The sequence below is a fragment of the Ambystoma mexicanum genome, chromosome 1q (assembly GCF_040938575.1).
Source record: "Ambystoma mexicanum isolate Mex_15411 chromosome 1q, UKY_AmexF1_1, whole genome shotgun sequence".
Taxonomy (NCBI): domain Eukaryota; kingdom Metazoa; phylum Chordata; class Amphibia; order Caudata; family Ambystomatidae; genus Ambystoma; species Ambystoma mexicanum.
The window spans coordinates 616736949-616758860 of record NC_090922.1 but is presented as its reverse complement, the minus strand read 5'-3'; the positions used below and the strand labels follow the sequence as shown (position 1 = coordinate 616758860).

Genomic DNA, 21912 nt, shown 5'->3' with positions numbered 1-21912 from the left:
TTTAGAAAAAACGTCTTACCATTTCCATGAAAAGGTTCCTGGCAAGGTGAGCGTCTAGGACTCTGTAGAACAGACTCGCTGCACGCACAAGTAACCTGGTGCCTTTTCTCTGTCTTCCGACATTTGCCACCTGACCCGTTTTATATTGATTGCACATGTAACAGAGTGGCAGGTGTCAAACGCTTTAGTAAGAGGGCGGGGCCCTGGGAACTCCCATGGGAATGTGGTTCTCGGGCAGTCGTCTAAGCTGTACTGTAGGGTAGGCGGGTCCGTTTCTGCAGCCAGGCCTGTGTTTCATGAGCTCTTACCTGTCACTGTCGGCGGGGCGGAGGGAAGGCAGCCGAAAACTCGTGTTCCTGTCCAGCTTGGACTGGCTCTTCGTCCTTTTGATGGACCCTTTCAGGCGCTTGCTGAAGAACCCCTGAAAGAGGCAGAGCAGAGGGGGAGAGTGAGTCGAGTGCATCTTTCCTTGTGACCACCTGAAGATGCTGCTGGACCAGCTGAAGGGATTCACACTGGTGAATGCGCCCGGGCATGCCCCAAGGCCACGCCCCAGGGCCACCATGTTGTACCTCGCACCAGGGCCCTTCAACCAGCAGCTATGTACGTGATGCCTCCCAAATGCAAGAACCACCACCTCCATATTCAACGTCACCAACATGTACTTTACATTCATACTCTTACCATGAAATTGTGATTTCACTACGCACGGATATAACAGAGTCCAATGTGAGCATTAGCCCACATCATTGGTTCGTATTCTTTAACAAAACAAGACACAATATTAAAAACACGCATACTCGAGGAAACCTTACTGAATTGAATACCAGATGTTGATTTGTTCTTTCCAATAACAACCATCTCGTTTGATATTTGTTTTACCCTCAATCTTACGACTCTCTCGAGCCACACACGTGGCTCCTTTTAGGTTGCGAAGGATACAGTGTAGATACAATAGATTTGCTGGTTTTGAAACACTGGCAATCAATTAAATCCAATTTGCGCAAGCATTTTTCAAATGTTTTTAAACATTTGCCCTCATTACAACTTTGCCGGTCAGGAAACAACAGTGCCGGTAAGCTTACTGGCACTGTTGTTTCCAGACCGGCAAAGTTCAAGTTTGGTGGGCAGGTGCCCTCCCGCCCAGCAGGTCTGACTTGCCGGGCAGACCAGCACCCGAACACAGACTTTCACGGAAGCATTGGCACCGTTATTACCAGTGCCGGTGTTTCCGTCGTTCCGATTCCCAGAGTCCTAGTAGACTCTATGGTAATGGGGAAGAACATATAACCAGCACCTAGCTCCTGGTCTGCCGGGACTTGTAATGTCCCAGTGTTACCGGGAAGCTAGGTGCCGGTAACTGTTTTGAAGTCAAGCGGCAACCTGCCGGTTTTTCCGGCAGTTACTGCCGGACTGATGAGGCCCATTGTGTCACACTTGTGTCAACGACATCCCAGGATTGAGCATTTTGGGCGAGGAGGAAGTGGGTGGTAATGGCTACAGAGAGTAGCATGGCCATGGACAGTCAATGGGCGGGTAAAAAGCCGAACACCCATAAACTGCTTGTCCCTCCTCACATCTTCCTCCTATATCTACTACTACAATGCAAAAGTGTAGGTTTATAGGTGGTGCTAAAACATCACCTAATAGCCAAAACTAACAAGATAAGTTGCGTTAATGATAAACATATTTGTACCGCACACCGTCACCAACGTAATTGGTCCCCAAGAGTTATGTTGCTTTATACTGTGCACCGCTGCCATTTGCATGGTCTCCATGAGCTCCATCATGCACATCCTTCTGATTATCTCTAAATGGAACAATCCTTTGCTCGTAAAGTATGAAGGACATTTAGTTAATCTATGAGTTTAGAAACCACGAGGAAGATACATGTCTCCTAGCATGGATACAGGACAGTGATTGGGGTCATGTGAAGATTACATATATCTACTCAAGCACACACACGACTGGGATTAGAAGCTACAACGAAAGTGCACCCAGATCCATCATGAATTCAGGACATAGATTAGCAACCTCACATTATGTACAAGTGCTCCAACATGGAAACAGGAGACACATTGAAAGGAACAACGAATGTACACATACCATATCATAGATGGAGGATACAGTCTAGATGTTTATTTATTTGTCCATTTGTATAGCGCACCAAGATTTCAGACATCTAGGTGCTTTTACTTAAGAAGATGGTTATAGTAGTAGCTTGCAATAGTGATGGCTTAAAACTTTGCATATAACTTGCATAGGTATTCAGTTGCTTGCAGAGATAACATTATGTTTGCACTAGTGATGGAATACATTGCTCAAAACTTGCATGGGTGATCGGTTACTTACAGTGATTACATTGGGAAACATTGCTATTATAAATTACAGATATGCAGTGGATACCGGTTGAGTAGATGCAAGTAAGATAGGTTTTTAGGAGTGTACGGTGAAGAGCCAGGTTTTGAGGCTTTTACGGAATGGCCAGACCGCAGGGTCGCTCTTAGTGTCAGCAGCATGGCAATCCAAAGTTTAGCCGCGATCAACGGGAAGCTGCAGCCTCCGGCTTTTTGTCGTTTAAATCTCGGGATGGTGAGCAGGTGCGAGTATGTTAAACGGATAGGTCTGTTGGCTTGGGTTCTGGAGGTTAGGAAGGTAGGTGGGGGCGCTGTTACAGAGGCATGTGTGTGTAACTATGTAAGTTACCAGGAAGGTGCACATATGCAAACAGATTGTAAGATGGCCATGGTAGTGTTGCCATGAGTGAACCAATAAACAAAATTCCCTACAGTGCATAACACATAAATGGTCACTTATTGTATATGAAGCTACACTATTGCCAGTTAAACCATGAGTATTGATATGATACGATATGGCATTTATAAGGCGCCTATACACAAGTGTTTCTAGGTGTGACAAGACAAGGAGGGGGGATACAAGGGGAAGACAAAACAACGATCTTACTAGGCCCTGTGTCATTCAGATTGTGCAAGTGCAGGGAAGTGGAAGGGGAGAAGTGCTGAAGGGGAGAGGGAGGGAGAAGTGCAGGTAACTTAAAAAGTGCAGCCAATGGGTGGCTCGTAAGTGCAGAGAGAAGGGACTGTAGAGTTTCAGATACAGACCACAAGTGCTGGGGGAGCCGGGAGGCAGTGCTAAGTGCAAATGGACATACAGGAGCATGGGCCCAAGTTCAGAGAGTAGTCAGGTGACCAGTTCGTGGAGCAGTCGGGACATCAGCAGGGGAGAGGAAGAGAAAAAGCGGAAGTGAAGAGGAAGATCTTGAGTTTCTTCCGGAACAGGACCGTGGTTCCGCTCAAATTTGAGAGAGGCAGGGAGGCTGTTACAGAGGGAGGCCCCAGCCCAAGATAGAGATCTGCCCACAACTTTCTGCTTGGAGAAGAGACTGACCCTCAGAGAGTTGGAAGTGGATGAGCAGAGAGCTCGGGAAGGAAGATGTTTAGGAAGAGAGAGTTGGAGGTAGTGCAGTCCCTGGCCCCAGAAAGCCTTTTGGACGACACAAAGGGTCTTCAACTTGATCCTTGCTGCCACTGAGAGCCAATGAAGAGATATCGGGGCTGCTAATTTCAGGGCTGATTTCAGGGCTATTGCAAGTTAAACCATGAGTGAGGCTTTTAACAAGAGTCTACCCTGAGAACTAAATTATTCTGAGAACTGACAATGAATTACCTAGGATCACATTTAAATGAATTACCTAGGATCTCATGCTTTGGTTACGTGATGAAGCTGGGATTTGAGCTTAGTCTGCGTTGTTGGCACTTCACCATTTTGTTTTCCAGTTCTGATCATAGACCAAGTGCAATATTTTGTAATATCTTCACTTTCATGAACTGAAATAATTCGCTGTTTGCAAACCCGACTTTTTGCTTCAAAGCCATCGGATTTACTTTCCGTGCTCAGTTGCAAGCTTTATCTACTAACTGGGCATTCAACCATGGGTAGCTGGGTCAGAATGGAACACACAACACACGAATTGGCTTGAGTTTTTCTTTGATGATATTTCATTTTGTACTGAAACCTATGAAAGTATGAATGGCTAATCTGTTATAAAAGTCCCTGTTCGTTTTCAAGGTTGACTCCTGCAATGCTATGGAATAAAGGTTTCTCCTGTAATTGACCTCACCCAAACCAATCAGCGTCTGATTTACGCATTACATGTTATGCAAAAGGAGACTGAATGTAGCCCAATTTTCTCTATCATAAATATAAGTCTACAAGTTCCAGAATACTAACTGATGTGACCCTATAACATTTCAAGAGTATTCCACAACTGTATTTTAAAGATTTAACTACACCAAACCAGGACCTGTGTGATAAATTCACCTGCTTCGCTATCGTTTGACAGAAACTTGCAGATTGTTATTCATGATGCAAGGAAGGACATTCAAAACCGTAGAAAAAAAGCAGACTTTTTTGTTTCATATAGGCAGACAAGAAAATAATCTTGCCAGTGGCCTGCAACATTTAGTCAGTCCTCCTCAGTCTATGACCCCCAACATTCAAATTGCCTGCATGAAAAATGGGGCTAAACAATGCAACCAGAATGTGAGAAGGTAAACAATGTTACCAAATACAGCAAAGTATGAAACGCGGAAATCAGATCTGCCCAGGATCACATTCTAGGCTGGTGGTAAATGTTATTTTACAAAGCTTTTATACTGTGCCCATCATCACCATAATGGTCTTGTCACGACAGAGCTTGGTTGGCGTATTGTACCCCCCCCCCCTGCGTAATCAGACATTGGTCTGTGGAGGAAGCGAAAAGCAGCGAGGGGGGGCACGCAGCGAGGGAGGGGAAAGAGGGAGACAGAATAGGAAAACAGACTGAATTCCAATTGGAAAAATATGAAAGGGTTTAGGGAGAGGGAATGTGACTGTCGTAGTATCGCTGCATGTGTGGTCATTGTCATAGGATGAGATGGCATGCTGATCAGAAAGTGGTCAAATAAAACATCTTGTGATAAGAAACATCTTCCAAAGAGTTAAGTTTCTAGTACTCCGAAGGTGGTGCTAGAATCCGTCAGAACATGTTTGTGTGTTGGGTGTCGGTATGTTCAGGCGTGCCCTTGAAGCGTGGAGGCTTGACTACCAGTTAACGTTTGTAGGCTTCCATTGCCAATAACCAGGGAAGCATTCTGGGCCAGTCAAGACAACTGCAAGAAGTGAGAGAGCGAAGAGTTGGCTGTGTAAAGGTGAATGGGGGGAGCCCACATAGAAGGCAGCAGTAGGAAAGAGGGTGAGCATGACCTTTCAAGAGCCATACATGCATGCCTCCAAGGGTGGTTGGGTTCACTAATGCAACTTTTAAGTGTAGTGCCCTGATGTGCGTAGGTGGAGGTATCACTTTGAGGTGAGGAGGACCTGGATTAATTAAGAGGTCTGCAATATCCATGAGTAAGACCGAGTCTGGTGGAGCAGTACATATTATTGAAAAATAAGGCTAGGGTGCAGGTTTTTAGCCTTTAGGCAAGACTGTTGAAGACCATGATTAACACAGTAACCAGGCCCAAGGACTGGGACCCCTACAGTAAGAAGGAGATGAAAGTGGTATCTTTCGAGAAAGAGAAAACAACAATTAATAAACAAAACCTTTGTCCCACCATCCACCCCCTTGTGCAGATGGGTCTACAGGGACTACACAACATCCGTTGAAGCCATGCACTGGTCAAATTCCAAGGTAGGCCACACCAAGACTGGAGTCCCTCAGCACCCAGACTATATGTCATCAGTCTGAAAAATACAGAGCACAAATCTTAATGCGGGACACACTGGCATGGAATCAGGCTGACGCCTTAAACATTGAATAGTTCATATTCTGATAATATATTGTCTGAGTGAAGACACTGTTCAGCTCATCATTCCTGTATGGGACTTGCAGCCATAAAAGTTACACATTTTTCGAGAAAATCCTTTTCCACATCGACCATATAAGTAATTAGTTGGTCGGGGGAGGAAAGTAAGGTTTGGGAGAACAAGGAAAATGGTGAAAGAAATGTGATGAGGAGAAGGAGACGGGTGGTGAGTTCAAAGGGGATCTTGTAGGTTGAATCTAAGATTAAAGAAAAACTACACCTCTCCCAAAAAATATTTGAGAAAAAAATATGTCCCTCATTTTTAAGGGGCATTTCACAATTCTGACACACATTTGGCTGTGTGTGGTATATGGCCACAGTAAGGCCACCACACAGCACTGAAAGTGAAGAGTAGGCAGGGACTCTGAGGCTACAGGCCAATAATGTAAGCGCAAGTTTGCAAAAAGCCCATGAGCCCTGGCCCTTTAGATACTCATGTTAGAGTGCCCTTCATATGCAGGTACCATGCTGAGAACAGTTCTGAGGCCACTGCCTGAGTGTTCAATGGCCTTGCTAGCAAACCTATGGGGATTCCTGGGATGCTGTAGAGACTGGGCCCCTCTTAGGTAATTGCATATATACCAGCACTTTCCAACCACTTCCCTGAGTTGCAGTTGCCTAGTTTAGTAGCAGTAGGGTGAGCACAGATAATTGTGGTGAAACATCTCAGTTTATTAAGTGGAATTCAGTTATTTGAGTCAAATCACGCATGCCACAGTGCTGCCCAGTAGTCATCAGCAGTTGTATACAACCTTGAGAGCCGTATCTTGGGCTCAAGAAACTATGCACAAAATAGCACAGACCTGTAAGACAAAGACCATTTTCCGGAGCTGAAGGCTTGAATTCGGGCTAACTTGCATACACGCTGCTTTGTTTATGTGGCTCTGAACTAGAGGTGAACTTCCAACGATTGCTTCTGGGTGGCACTGTGGCATGTGTAATTTGGCTCAAATTGATTATTCTACTTTCAGGTTATCAGGCAAGCCTTTTTTTAAGCCCACCATAACTTTGCTGATGTTTTCTACACATAGTCCAAAAATCCAACCGCAAGGCTGTCATACTACACTGCACTGCACTGATGATCCCTAATAAGGGTGGAACTGCATGGGTGAAACTGCTATGCAGTGCTCTGCAGTATTCAGAACTGTCTGTCTTTGGTTAAATACGCTATACATAAAATAGCCCTGCCCACTAGGACAAAGAATTGTCTAGTGCTAAAGGCTTGCATTCTGGCCAATTTGCTTACCCCACAGTGCTTTGCTGAAGTAGCTCTGAAATGGAGGTGACCTTCCAGTGATGGCTACTGGGTGGCGCTGCAGCATGTGAGACTCGGCTCAAATGGCTTACTCTACTTTCACATTTCAGGTGGAGGATTCTTTCCTATTCTTTTTGAAACCCAAGATGACTGTGCTGGTGTTTGCTACAAATGTGAAGAGAAAATTCAAGCCTATCGGATAAGAAGCACGTACATACACACCCTACTTTATTCATATGTATACACAGAAATATTAGTGGCTTACGGTTTGAAAATTATCAGTTCATAATTAACAGCGTATCTCTTGATTTTTAGATGCCAACAGCAAGGCTCCGTCACTTTACGTGGTGGTAGGTATAATTTTTTACCCTGAATATGTGAAAAGCCAGTGTAATGACTCCTGAGCCTCATCACACTGCTTGCCGTTGTCTTCTTTGGGGCTTACGGACAGTTTGAGCGACACATGCAGGGTTTTTGCAATAGCAGGTTGATCTTTATATTTGGTAACATGGGTGACTACTTCTGATTTTCACTTTGGGGGCAAAATTCCCCGCCCAAACTCCCCTTGCCCCACCGACCCCTCCACCCCCGGCCCTTCCCAAATGTAAACGGGGCATTTTAGTGCACAGTTTTACAGATGGCATTCAAAAAAACGTAATGGAATCTCAACATGTAATTTCCCAGCAATAGCCATCATCAACCTGCTGTGCTACATTGCAGCTTTCTGCTTTGGGGACTGTCACCAACTTAAAAGAATTAAATATTGCAGGTTGATCCGTGATGCTACTCAAAGTCACTGAATTAGCAACAGTGCAGTTCGTGTTCATGGTTTGAAAGCCAATCGTGTTTTATCTACTGCGGTATTGACAATGAGTGCATTCTCATTTGGGAAGCACAGTAGGTGAAAAATTTAAACATCTCTACGGGCGCAAAGTGGGGTTACTGCCCCCATTGCTATAAAAGTAAGGAGGCAGTGCCCCCCTTTTCCACCCTGCACCTATGTCACTGTGGTATTTGTGCCCTTATTTCCGCGTATGTAAGCCTACGCATACCTGTACAACATGCCCAAATCAACTTGATGAAGGGACATGGGCGCATTGATGCCAAGTGCATCGAGATCGCTCCTCCTAGCAAAGAACACAGAAAAGGACAAGAATACCAGTGAAAAGTAATCTAAAGGAGTCCTGGGTACTCCCACTCCTCAAAAAACAGTCATTAGATCCTACTATACCCACCAAATATAGGCCTATAACAGTGCCATTCCTACTAAAATGTTTAGATAGGGTGGCTTATCTCCAAATACAAGATTACCTGGAACATAATCAACTACTAGGAGCACAGCAATCAGGATTCAGGCCCCAACATGGTACCGAGACAGCGCTGATTGACCTCAAGGCCCAAATTGGAAAGCTGAGAGACAAAGGGATATCAGCCTTACTACTCCTTCTTTATCTCTCGGCAGTGTTCGACTTGGTGGACCATAAGGTCCTTCTCACAGAAGGCCATAGTCTGGATCTAATCCTTTCTAAGCAACAGGACTATGAGAGTCTTCTCGCCATCAGTAGCTGCAGACCCAATTCCCATTACCTGTGGAGTGCCTCAGGGCTCATGTGTCTCACCCACAATGTATAATATCAAGCCCCTTTTTGATGATCTGGATCATCTTGGTATCACCTACACTAACTATGCAGATGATACCCAGATTCTCATACCACTTACTGGGGATTATGATAAGGATTTGGCCTTGGTAAATAAAATGTACCTCATCATCCAGGCATGGATGGCGGTCCATGGTCTATGCCTGAATGATGACAAAACTGAACTCATCATACTGGGAACTACGCCTAAGCTTAATAGACTTGGTCACAAATACACCTCCTTTAATATTGATGGCAACACTATCAAAGTCGCCAAAGAGGTAAAAACGTTAGGCTTTTACCTGGATGCTGCCCTTACCTTTTCCAAACAGGTTAACTCCATGGCCTCTGCTTAGACATGCAAGCTGATTAGAGCCGGCAAACCATTTCTATCTAAAAAATAGCTGCACTATCTTGGCCAGAGCTCTGTCCAAATTGGACTATTGTAACGCCCTATACGTACTTGAACTTCAGACATAACATCATCAACTGGTTCAAAGAAAAGGACCACTAAATGCACTTCAGACACTGTCCTATTATCCGCACTCCTTTGCTATGTAAATAGACACCACTATGCCTATATCATGTTGAACCTCTCTATGTCATGTAATGTCTTTCCGACTATGCTTACTGCATGTATATATCTTGCTGTTGTAGTCGAACATTTGACTGTATTATAATTGTGCAACCATGTATCTGTGTAACCTTAATCTGAAAATATTCATGTACCCTGCGCCCTGATACCCTCGGGTATCGCGCGCATTACAAATAAATAAACAACATGCACAGAGTAAAACCTTAAACACCTCCAAGCTCGTTGGAGGAAGTGAACAGGTGATAATCATCCCGAGGGAGGGGAATGATGTAAAGTAGCATTACCAACAATTAGACCCAAGACTGACAAAGTCTCATCCCTTATGTGATTTATCCCCATAAATCAAAACATTGGAAGCCAATCCTGGAAGACTTCTGACCTACACACTTTCCAAATAGGTGTTTTCTATGAATTGTTTCACCGTTAACGTAGCTTGTCTTTCAAGCTTGAACTCATGTACTCTGATCCACAAGTGGTACTTGAGGATGCTAGCGTTAGCAGGCCTACTGTCTATGTAGCATTAAGACTATTCAATAGTGGCATTTGCTGCATGCTGGCCCTCCTGTATAATAGCATGCACCTATGCAGAGACTCGTACAGGTATTTCCTTCAGGAGGAGCTAGATATCATGCTCGGTCATTTCTGGCCATTAGTTCTGTTGAATTGGCAATCCTCACACCATAAACTGCAGAAGTTGAAGTTTTTCTGTCTACAGAGTATTTACCCTCACTGGGGGTATAGGCAGTGATAACTGGTGTGCCACACCTTCTGGTCGAAGCGAGAGCAGTCCGTCTGGCTGCAACTGGCCTTTAATAACAATGGGACTTTAAAACAATGGGTCTGTTGGTGATTGACTGTGTTTTCTTAATCCTAGGCTTAAATTCTGTAACTATGGCTGGTGACTCTAAAATAAGGCACATTTGTTTTATTGGCTGATTCTAGTGAAGGAATGCAATGTGCATTCAGTTTGGGCCCATCCGGATTTTCTTCCTTCCATCAAGTTCTGCCCATCCTGCTTGTGCAGTGTCTTTTTTCTAAATCAATCTCTGGCATCTATACAAAGGCAATGTATGTGCACTGGTCTTCAGTTGGAGATGCAGACACGAGTGGTTCAGTTTGGTCTGGGGATTCCATGTTGTCATGTCTGGATTAATGGCGTTGAGCCACAGGAACTGTTACAATCTTCCCAGGGTATTGTCACTGCTTCCACGGGGGAAGCCCCTTTCGATTACGCTAGGGATGTGAGGCCGCTACCTGATAGTTCGCCTGGGGGTGGTACTCAGCAGGTGGATCTCTTGGGGAGGGATGCCCTCCATGGCAACAGTGACGATCACCTTGGCAAAGGTATTCCCCTCCTTTATTTCACTCCCCTCCTTCCTTTCACCCCACTCAGTGCCCTATGGTTCCCCATACCCCCATCTATCTATGCAGAGTTGCGGAAACCAAGTCACGTGAAAATAGTGAGACGAATAAGAATGATACTGAATTATATGGTGATCATCAGCTCAGCACTGAGACGAGGAGGGGAGTAAGGAGCAAGTTACTTACCTGTAACTGTTGTTCTCCAGCATGGGTCTGGCATGGATTCACATGCTCATGAATAAAAGAATACATAGCAGTACACACAAGCACAACCACGGAGGTGGCAAGGCTCAACATTAAGCATTTCATCAACTCAACATTAAGCATCGCTTACCTCCTCACCAGGCTCACCTTCAAGCGAACAGGTTGCGCAGCACTGCTTGGCTGACTCTGGACTCCTCCCTGGAATCCCGGTCGATGCAGTAGAATCTCATGAAGGTGTGTGTTCACCTCCATGTAGCAGCCCTGCAGATGTCCAGCAGGGGCACACCAGACAGGAACGCCGTAGTTGCAGCAACCCCACTGGTCGAATGGGCTCTCAAACAGCCAGGCAACTGTCGGTTTGCCAACCGGTGACAATGCGTGATGCAGCCGGAGACCCACGCATACCCACCTGCCAATCACCCTCTTTGGCGGGTCTTTATTGGGCCCCACGTGAGACAAACTTTTGGCTCCGTCGCTCCACCAACCCGCGCTCGCACGGCACACAACCATGCACCGCCACTGGCTAACACCAGCGCACACCCACCTGCCAAGCATCTCGAAGGCAGTTCCCGATTGGGTGCAGCGCGAGTTGCCGGGAGCTTCCACTACGCCTTAGAGGCACGCTTCCTACGGTTGTCAAGACAACCAGTCCCTTTCGGTACACCATTGCCATAGCCCGCATTCCATACGGCAGCCGCCAGAAGAGCAAGACACCTCGCGGTTTTCCTCCACACCTCATGGCCACGTCCTACGAGCGTCGCCATTCATCAATTCAGGCAAGTCCTTCTGAAAAACCCCCACCTCTCCCCCCCCTGTTTTCATCTTGCCATTTTTCCCACCAATACATGGTGAGGACACTTCTCAACAGAATCAGTTCTCCTGATTTGCACCTCACACCAGATGTCTGTAGGTGCGCATAGCAATTAACTTTGCTCCTCCTTTTTCCTCATGCCAGCCTCCCACGCAGCATCGTGCTCGGGGACAATTCCCGTTACCAATACCTACTGACTACAGGCCCCATCCACGTGCAAACTGACGTGGACCTAGACGTCTCCAGCCTCGGATCAATTGGCGGTCCTCATTCTTTTCGCTCTTCACTTCCTCCTGAGAAGACACTGCCCAGGTAATTTCTTTTCCTGACCAGACCGTGCCCAGCACTTTCCTTGGGTTCCTTTGGTCCCAACTAACGCTTTCCATTTATTGCTGGTTATTTCCCTCCTTCAGGTTCCAACTGCCCTGTCCAGTGTTGATGACCTATGGACCATTAAGAATTTCAAATGGACCTTTCCATTTCCCCGTTTCAGCAACAAGCCCCCCCCTCTCCCAGCCTCCTACGGCTCCCATCCATTCCATCCATTCTAGGTAAATTTATCATTACTCCTCTAGCCTGTCCTGCCTCACCCACTTGGACCTTGGCCCTCTGACCGGCGGGTAGCAGCCAGTGACCCTTGCATTACTCTTCCAAAGGGGACCCAATGCCACAATCTGTTCTCTCTGCCCCCTGTTTGGGGGGAGATTCATCTGAACTTTTCCAGAGACTTCCCTCTCCACATAGGGGCTTGTTTGTATGTGGCTATGAGATATACCTCAGACTCGACTAGGATCAAAGTCTGTCTCCTTGACTTAATCCCTATTTTTGCATGCCAAGTAATTCTGTATAGATCCACCTCCATGTTTGATTTATTTCACGTTTTTATCTATTCTGGTGACTCATCCCCTTTTTTTCCTTTTTTTTCCATTTTCTTTTTCTTCTCTCCCCTTTTCACCCACACAGGGTCCTGCTAATTATCGCCCTGATGAAGGCAGAGTACATTCTCTTCGCATGAAAAGTACCTATTTAACAATTCTGTTCCGCCGAAACGCTTTCTTGTATCAGAGGGGAACAAGGTCCTTCACAGCAACATTTTTGGACCACCAGGACCATCTTGCTCATGTGGCTTTTTCCACTGATGGGATCATGTCACCTATGTAAAGCACCCACATCTCATGTTGCTTATCCATTCCCCCTGTAGCGTTGGCAGACCCTATCCCGACACAACATCCTCAGCTTTGGGAATTGATTCTAATCACTATAGAATACTGCTTATTTGCTCTATTTCTTATTATTTTTAATAGAGGTACAGTTGTACTCATCACTCTGTGTTTTTGCTTTCTGATTTAATCTAAGCATCCCAGTGATAAATAACTGGTTTTTCCGTCAATATTGAAAATTGTTTTTATGTCTTTTTCATTTGTGTATTCTTTTTGATGTACTAATTTTCACCCTTTTTTTGTTTGTTTGAAAGTTTCAATACTCAACTTACAAATGGAAGATTTACATTTATGTTTTTGATGGTATATGTTCTTCCAAGTTGGATTTTACTATATGTACCTTTTTTGATATAAAGGTTTAACATCAATCTTTCTGAATATCTGTTCATTGTCAAGGAGTGTTTCAGTACACATATTTGCATGCAAAATTGATAACCATTTAGGTTAAGTGGGTCTAGACCGGGTGAACATTTCTAATTCATTTATATTTCACACTGGCTAACCCCAAGCATACCAGTACCCTTGTTTTGCTGAGATTGCAGCCGGAGAGCCACCTGGAAATGGAGGCCTTGGAGAGGGCCTTCCCCTGGTTCACAGGGCCAAAGTTCACAAACAGTTGTGACGTCTTCCGAAAACTCTTAGTGCGGTCCACGTAGAACTTCAGCGCTCTAGCCACATCCAGGGAGTGCAAAGTTCTCTCAGCCAGCGCCAGAAAGAAAACCAAGGGCTCGTTGAGATGGAAGTCCGACGGCACCTTGGGCATGAAGGAGGGGTGCGTCCTCAGCACGACCCTTGTTGCGTGGAAAGTCAAGTATAGGGGCTTACAGGAGAGGGCCTGAATCTCTTCCACTCGTCGTGCGGAGGTGATGGCCACCAGGAACGCTGTCTTCCATGACAGGAATTTCAGAGGTGCTGATTGCAGAGGCTAGAACGGGGGACTCATGAGCCTAGTCAGCACCACATTGACCTTCCAAGCCGGGGCCGGAGCCTCCACCGGCGGGAACGAGCGAGCGGAAAAGTCCTTTCATGAACTCATTCACCAGGCGATGCGACCACAGCGGCGATCGCCCCGGAGTTCTGGTGTAGCGGGAGATAGCCGCCAGATGGATCTTGATAGAGGTGTGCACCAGTCCCGCCTTGGCCAGCGACAGCAAGTACGGCAGCACTTGAGGGGCCGTAATCCGTAGAGGGTTTATCTTCTGTGCACGGAACCAGACGGTGAACCTCTTCTATTTGTGTCCGTAGCACTTTAGAGTAGTAGAAGCCCTGGCCTTGGCAAGCACCTCCTTGCAGTTCGCCGGGATCTTGTATCCTCCAAACTCTGCAGGAGCCAGGCCTGCAGGATCAGCGACGACAGGTTGTGGTGCAGGATCGGGCCTCCTTCCCTGGTGAGAAGATCTGCGTCTGCCGGAAGCTTGACTAGAGAGACGCTGACAAGTCCAGAAGGTCCCGGTACCATTTCTGCCTTGGCCACAAGCAACGGCGGGAACGCATAGAGAAACAGGCCGTCCCAGGGGAATGAGAACGCATACCCCATGCTCCCCGGCTGGGGAAACCTGCTGGCGAACCTCTGGCACTTGGTGTTCATCGCCATCGCAAACAGATCGATCTGGGGATTTCCCCATCGTTGGAACAGTCGATCCACCTGATCCTGCCAAAGTTCCCACTCATGGCAAGAGCGCAGCTCCCTGCTGAGTGAGTCGGCGACAGTGTTCTTCACTTCTGCCAGATTAAAGGGTGCCAGGAACATCCTTTGAGTGGCGGACCAGTGCCCTAGGTCCTGCGCTTCCTTGGAGAGGGCAGGGGATTTTGTGCCCTCCTGCTTCCGAATGTAGAACATTGTTGTGGTGTTGTCGGTGAAGACCCGCACCACCTTGCTCTTGAGGGACGGAAGGAAAGACTTGAGGGCCCAAAACACGGGCCGGAGCTCCAGTACGTTGATGTGCAATGACTTCTCCTCCGGGAGCCAAAGGCCTCTGCATGGAGATTTACGGTGTATGCGCCCTATCCCTCCAGGGTGACACCCGTTGTCACCGTCTCCTGATGCACCGGGGTCTGGAAGTCTGTGCCTGCTGCTAGATGCGTGCGGACCCCACACCATAGAATCACCCGACGGAAAGTCTTGTTGAGGGCGATCCTGTCCTCGAAGCTTCCCTTCTCCAACATCCAACGGGCGTCGAGGAACTCCTGCAGCGGCCGCATTCGCAGTCTGCACAGCCGAACGAGGTAGATGCATGACGACATCATGCCGAGCAGGCACTTTTATGTTCCTCACCCTGGCAACCTTCATGGCCAACAGCCATTGTACCTTGCCCAGGATGGCATTTATCCTGTCCTCCGACGGTGCGGCTAGACGCGCCACCGTGTTGAGTCTGGCTCCCAGGAACTGGGCATCCTGCGATGGCTCCAAGCAGGACTTTGCACAGTTTAACGAGAACCCCAGTTCCATGAGCAGGCGGACGGTCCTCACTGTGTGTTCGACGGTGAGTTCCCTTGACTTCGCTTGGATGAGCCAATCGTCGAGATAGGGCTAGACGTGGATCCCTTGCAGGCGCAGCCGCGCTGCCACCGTTGCCAGGCACTTGGAGAAGACCCTTGGGGCCGACTTTAAACCGAAGGTGAGGGCCTTGAAAGGGTAGTGCCGTCCTTGGACCACGAAGCGCAGAAACATTCGATGCAGGCATCTTCCAGGTCCAGTGACAACAGGAAGTCCCCTTCTTCCAGCTGTCCCGGCACGTGCTGAAGGGTGACCATCCAGAATTTCTGGGATTTTATGTATTTGTTGAGGCGGCGGCGATCTAGGATGGGCCGCCAGCCGCCGGTCTACTTTCGAACGAGGAATTACCGCGAGTATACTCCAGAGCCTCTTCGAGGCGAGCTCTATCGCGCCCTTCTTTAGCATTGCTCGTACCTCCAGAAGTAGTTGAATAATGTGGGTTTCTTTCCTGGCCAGGCATGGAAAACATGGACACTTCCTTTGGAGCTCCAGAGTGTGCCCATGGGCCAGGGCATCCAGCACCTAACCGTCGGTGGAGATGGATTTCCACGTGCCGACAAAGTTCCCCAGCTGGCCTCCCACCGGAGTGCTCGGGTGGGGGCCAGACGTCACGGCCGGTTCAGTCCTGCTTTGCCGAGGCCTTACCGCCTTGGGTCCCTTGCCCTTGGCGACGACGATGTCTGCCAGCTTTGTTGCGGCCTATGTAGGCTTCCTGCAACGAAGAACGGGCCAGCTGACGGTATGAGGAAGTGCTGCCGCCGAATCCTTTGGAGGCACCCGACTTGTCTCCGGAGGGTCGAAAGGACGGCCGTCGTTGGAGCATTCCCAAGGCACGGGCCGTCTCGGTGCCTGCCTTGATGGCCTGTAGTGACTCGTCTACTGCCTTGCTGAACAAGCTGTTCCGTCGAAGGGCATGTCCAGTACCCTTGTCTGAACATCTTGACGGAAGTCGTGGCCCTGAGCCAGCGACACCAGCGAAGGCAAACGCTGTTGCCCATCTGGCGGAAGCCGTTGTTGGTGATGTCCGTGGCCACCGTAATGGCGTGGTACCAAGCCACCTTGCTTTCTTGTAAGATTTCAAGGGCCTCTGCCCTCTTGCCGTCTGGGAGGAAGTCCAGGAGGGGGGCGATTTTAAACCACAGGTCCCTATTGTAGTGGGCCACGAAAGGGAGTGTGTTGGCCGCCTTAATGGTCATCGCTGCCGACGAAATGACCCGACGTCCCATGGTATCCAGCTTCTTCCCCTCGCCGGCCGACAGAGAAGTGGAGGTTGACGCCATCGTCCCAGGGGATTTCTTCTTGGCAGCCGCGGAGACCACAGAGTCCAGAGACGGCTGAGCTCTTAGGCACATTGGTGCAGAGTCTGGGACCCGGTACTTCTTCTCGTACTGGTCTCTCTTCGCCAGGGCAGAGGATGGGTTTTTCAGGAAGGCCAGCTCCTCATCCCAGATGTCGTCCAATAGCGGGACCGAGAGCACGGTCTTCCTCTTGGCCTCTCGTCGCTGATAAAGGAATCCCTTCTGCTCATTGGGCATAGCTGAAAAAGCTCTGAGGCCCTAGCGATCATGGCGTGAAACGAGCCAATTTCGTCGGAAGGAGAAGCCCAGGGTGGGGGCGACGGGAGGTCTGTTCCTTTGTCTCCGCCATCGTCCGTCGCCGTCTCCGTCTTGTCCCTCGGAGGAGGGGATTTAGGTAAAGGATGAAAGGGCCGGGTGGATGGACCCGCCTCCGCTTGAGTGGAGGGCTCCCCGACGTTCCAGGCGCCGCTGGATCGTCTGCCGGAGGCAAAGGCATCCTTGTTCTGATCTCTGAACACAGGGTGTGCAGGGCTAGCAAGATGTCCTCTGACCTGTCAGTCGGTGGTTGCAGTGGTTGCGACAGCAGCAGCGTGGTGTCCTCCGGTTCCTCGTCAATCTGCTATTCCTCGTCTGTTCCCCGTCGCTCTCCATGTCCACCTCGTTGGGGTCCTTCCCGTAGGACCCGACATCGACGAATCTCTTGTCCAAGACAGACTTGAGGCCCGCCAGCTCATCCTCGGAGGAGATATCCGAGTCCAGTAGGACTATTGCGCACCCCCCTTCTCATCGGCCTGGGGTTTCACGGGGGTCTTTTCGATGGGCAGGATAGACGATTCCGGGAGGGCAGGGAAACTCTTGGCTTTGAGGTCGTCTCCACTCAGGCCGCATCTGCGGGTTTCACCAGGGACGCTGCCACTTCCTCAATTGAAGCCTTAGCCAGGTGTATCTGGGCCTTCATGACCTTTGGCGAGTCTGAGGCCTTCACCGTGGGGGGAGGGTCACCCTTGGCTTTCTCCATCGGGGTCGACAGGGGCTTCTCCCGAAGCTTACCCGGGTTTTCCAACTTCCTCTTCGTCGAGCCGGAGTGTGGCTCATGGTTGACGGCATCTGCGATGCTGCGCCCAGCCTGGCAGCCGAGGAGCCCATACCAACAGTGCTCCCGGTTCCCGCGGACTCACAGTGCTTTGCCTTATGTTGGGCCCCCGTCGCCAGATCGCCCTGAAAGGTCTTAGAAGACCACTCAGACTTCTTCTTGGGCTCACCTGCCGCTGGGCTTTTCGCCTTAAGCCAGTCAGCGAGCCGTTTGCGACGGTCCTTCAAGGTACGGGCGGACAGGTCCTTGCAGAACGCACAGTCCTCCTCCATATGCGACTTGTCGGAGTGCAGGCAGTAGAGGCACCAGGAATGTTCATCCTCCTTGAAGACGTTCTGTAGTCCACATCCTGGGCAGATCCTAAACAGCTTGGATCCAACAGTCGTCGAGTCTTTGTGTCCGGCCATGTCCACGCGTGGTAGGCCTCAAAGATCTTCCGGAATCCTCCAAGAAGTGAAATTCGATGAAAATACACCTTTGAGGGGCGTAGAGATTTCCTGAAACGGGTCCCCATTAAATCGGCAGAAGAATCGGTGTAGCTTGAGGCTCGATTTGACTGAAAAAATAAGAGTAAACTCTTTGAAAAAACGCAATACGCAGTAAAAGCTCGAGAGCTAAGCACGAGGACTCCCAACACTTGAACGTGCGGTAAAAATCGGAAGATGGCTGCCTGGGGAGGGGCTTAGGTAGAGGGCAGTCATTGGCTGGGGACAGTATGACCCAGAGACCAGTGATTGGTTATTAGGAGAAAGACAGTTCAGAAACGAAACTGAAACTGATGTTTTCTTTTACCAAGGATTCCCAGCCTGACGACGGGGAATATTCATGAATATTCATGAGCATGTGAATCCATGCCAGACCCTATGCTGGAGAAGAACAAGTTACTTTCTTACCTGGTAACGTTCTTTCGATGGGATGTTCCTCCGACGGATTCCACATCTATGACAGGTAATCACCACAGCTGTGCTGCTTTGGAAAATTGTCTGCGTCCTGCGTCGATACGCTCCCTCGAGGGCTTCCGTCGAGCCGACGTCACCGGATGATATAAGTAGGACGCACAGCGCCCGTAGCCTCAGTTGTAGTTTTTTCCCCAGAACGTGTGGCACCAATCTTCTGCCAGTATGACTACAAAAACCCTTTCGGAAACGTAAGCTGCAATAGCATAAGAAATTCTGTAGAGGGGCAGGTCGGGAGGGTGCGATGTGGTATTAGAGGAACATCCCATCGAAAGAACGTTACCAGGTAAGAAAGTAACTTGTTCTTCGAAGGGATTGTGTCCTCCGACGTATTCCACATCTATGACCGACTCCCAAAGCAGTACCAACGTATGGAGGTGGGAAAAGAATTTAGAATTTTAGAATGCCCAATTAATTTGCAGAATAGAGGACCGCCTTGCCAAAGGCCAAATCTTGCCCATGGATAGAATCCAGGGAGTAGTGTTTTACAAAAGTATGGACAAAGGCCCATGTGGCTGCTTCACAAATGTTACGAACGGGAACACCCCTCTGCAGAGCAGTAGAGGCAGCCACACCCCTTGTAGAATGGGCCCGTAAGCCTACCGGAGGGTCCTTACCCGCCAAACGGTAACATTCAGAAATTGTCAAAATAATCCATCTAGACAAAGTCTGCTTAGTAACAGCTAGTCCCAAACGCCTTCCAGCGTATCTTACAGAGCTTATTGTCCACTCTGACCCGGGACATGCGTGAGATATAGAAACTTAAAGCTCTCCTATGATCCAACCTATGAAGCCTCTCCTCTTCCTTACCAGGATGCGGAGGAGGATAGAACGCCGAAAGAATGACCTTCTGGCTTTAATGAAATTCCGACACAGCTTTCGGAAGAAAAGAAGGACGACCCCTAAGGATAACCCTGTCCTTATGGAACACTGTGAAAGGTGGCTTAGACGATAGTGCTTGCAACTCACTCACTCTGCGAGCGGAAGTAACCGCAACTAAAAATACAGTTTTAAACGTCAACAGTCTCAAAGGACAAGAATGTAAGGGCTCAAACGGAGCACCCATCAGGAACTTCAACACAAAGTTCAAATCCCAACCAGGCACCTGGAAAAGTGATGGTGGAAACACATTAGTGAGCCCTTTAAGAAACTGAGAAATCAAAGTAATCTTAAAATAAGAACACTCCTCAGAGAAGCGCTTAAATATGGACAGCGCCGCCAGGTAACCCTTAATGGTACCCACTTGCAGGCTCTTGTGGGCTAACAAAAGCAAAAAGAGACAGAACCACAGGAATGTCACATGAAAAAGGATCCACAGTCTTAACCCTGCACCAGTCGCAGAACTTTCTCCAACGGCACAGGGACTTTGTTGCTGGCCTTCTGGCTGAGAGCAACACCTCCATCACGTCTTCAGGGAGGTCCCAATCCTTGTATCTCAACCTTTCAGAAACCAAGCATGAAGGTTGAGAGACTTGACCTCTGGATGGAGAACCTGACCCCCCTCCCGTGAGAGCAGATCGTCTCGCTAGGGAAGACGGCGCGGAGGGCAGATGGACATGTCGAGAAGGTCCGGGTACCACGCTCTCCTGGCCCATGCCGGAGCAATGAGGATGATTCGGGAACCGAACCTCCGTAAACTATGCAACACTTGCGGGATGACGAGGACTGGAGGAAACGCGTACAGCAGTGGGAAGGACCACTCCACTACGAGTGCGTCCCCTAAGGCTCCTCTTATAGGAAATTCCTGCAAGCAGAATCTTTCACACTTCTGGTTGACACTGGTGGCAAAGAGATCCACTTGCGGGGTCCCCCAAAGGGCGAAGATCTCCAAGAGAACTTCCTGAGCCAGCTCCCACTCGTGAGGGTCCGTGCTCTGCCTGCTCATAGCGTCCGCCGCCTCGTTTTCGTCTCCGGCCAGATGAACTGCTGAGATCGAAATTTCCTGCTGGATGGCCCAGAACCAGAGCTGAATCGCCTCTCTGCACAGAGGGAGCGACTCTGCCCCCCCCCCTTTTGTTGGGGTAGTGCATGGCCACTGTATTGTCTGTCAGAATCAGGACATTCTTCCCCTGCACAAACGGCAGAAAAGCCTTCAAGCTAGCCTGTTGGCCCTCAGCTCCAACAGACTGATATGGAGTCTGGACCCCGACGGAGACCAACGACCGCTGACTGTCAACTCGTTGGCATGAGCTCCCCATCCCTTGAGGGATGCATCCGTCACGATCGTCACCTCCGGCCAGGGTAGCCAAAATGGAGTCCCGTTCAACAGATTGCCTTCGACGGCCCATCACAGAAGATCCTGGGCGACCAAGGGCGGCACCTGAACAGGATCCAACATCCTGGCGGAGGACTGTGGCCACTGCATCTTGAGAGCCCACTGCAGAGATCTCATCCGCAGCCTGGCCCCTGGCACCAGGAGAATGCAGGATGCCATGAGGCCTAGCAACCTCAAGAACTCGAACGCCGGGAGACTCTGGCCATGTTGAAACCTGTGCACCATCTGCAGAATGTGATGAGCCCTCACCTGGGGAGGCGAACACTACCCCAGGGATGTGTCGAGCACTGCTCCGATGTACTGGAGTCGCTGGGTAGGTGTCAAATGGGACTTCTTTAAGTTCAGGGAGAAGCCCAGCTTGTGAAGGGAGTGGCAGGTGACTGACAGATGATCCAGGACTAGCTTGGGAGAGTGCGCCCTGATCAAGCAATCGTCCAGGTAGGGGTAGACGTCAATCCCCCCCGCCCTTTCCTGAGATACGCTGCCACCACCACCATGAGCTTGGTGAAGATCCTGGGGGAGGAGGTCAATCCGAACGGCAGGACCCGAAACTGTAAGTGCGAGTCGCCAACCACGAACCTCAGGTACTTCTTGTGCTTGGGATGAATCAGCACAAGAAACAAAGCGTCCTTGAGGTCGAAAGACACCAATCAGTCCTGAAGTTGAAGGGCCTGGAGGAGTTGAGAGTAACCATCTTGAACTCGTCCTTCCTGAGGAGCTTGTTCAAACCACGCAAGTCCATTATGGGTCTCAATCCCCAGTCCTTTTTCGGGATTAAAAAATATGGGGAATACCATCCCTTGTTCCTCTCCGCTACAGGCACCAGTTCTATGGCGCCT

General features: G+C 49.0%; 1 protein-coding gene across 7 annotated transcripts in view; it reads right to left on the bottom strand.

Annotated features, from left to right (window-relative positions):
* RASAL2 (RAS protein activator like 2) overlaps positions 1–21912 on the bottom strand; it is a 1332618-nt gene that overhangs the window by 413501 nt on the left and 897205 nt on the right. For all 7 annotated transcript variants that reach the window (XM_069641161.1, XM_069641162.1, XM_069641160.1 and 4 more), the window contains one exon: positions 309–421. In XM_069641161.1, coding sequence (XP_069497262.1) covers positions 309–421 — 113 coding nt within the window. The remainder of the gene's footprint in view (positions 1–308; positions 422–21912) is intronic.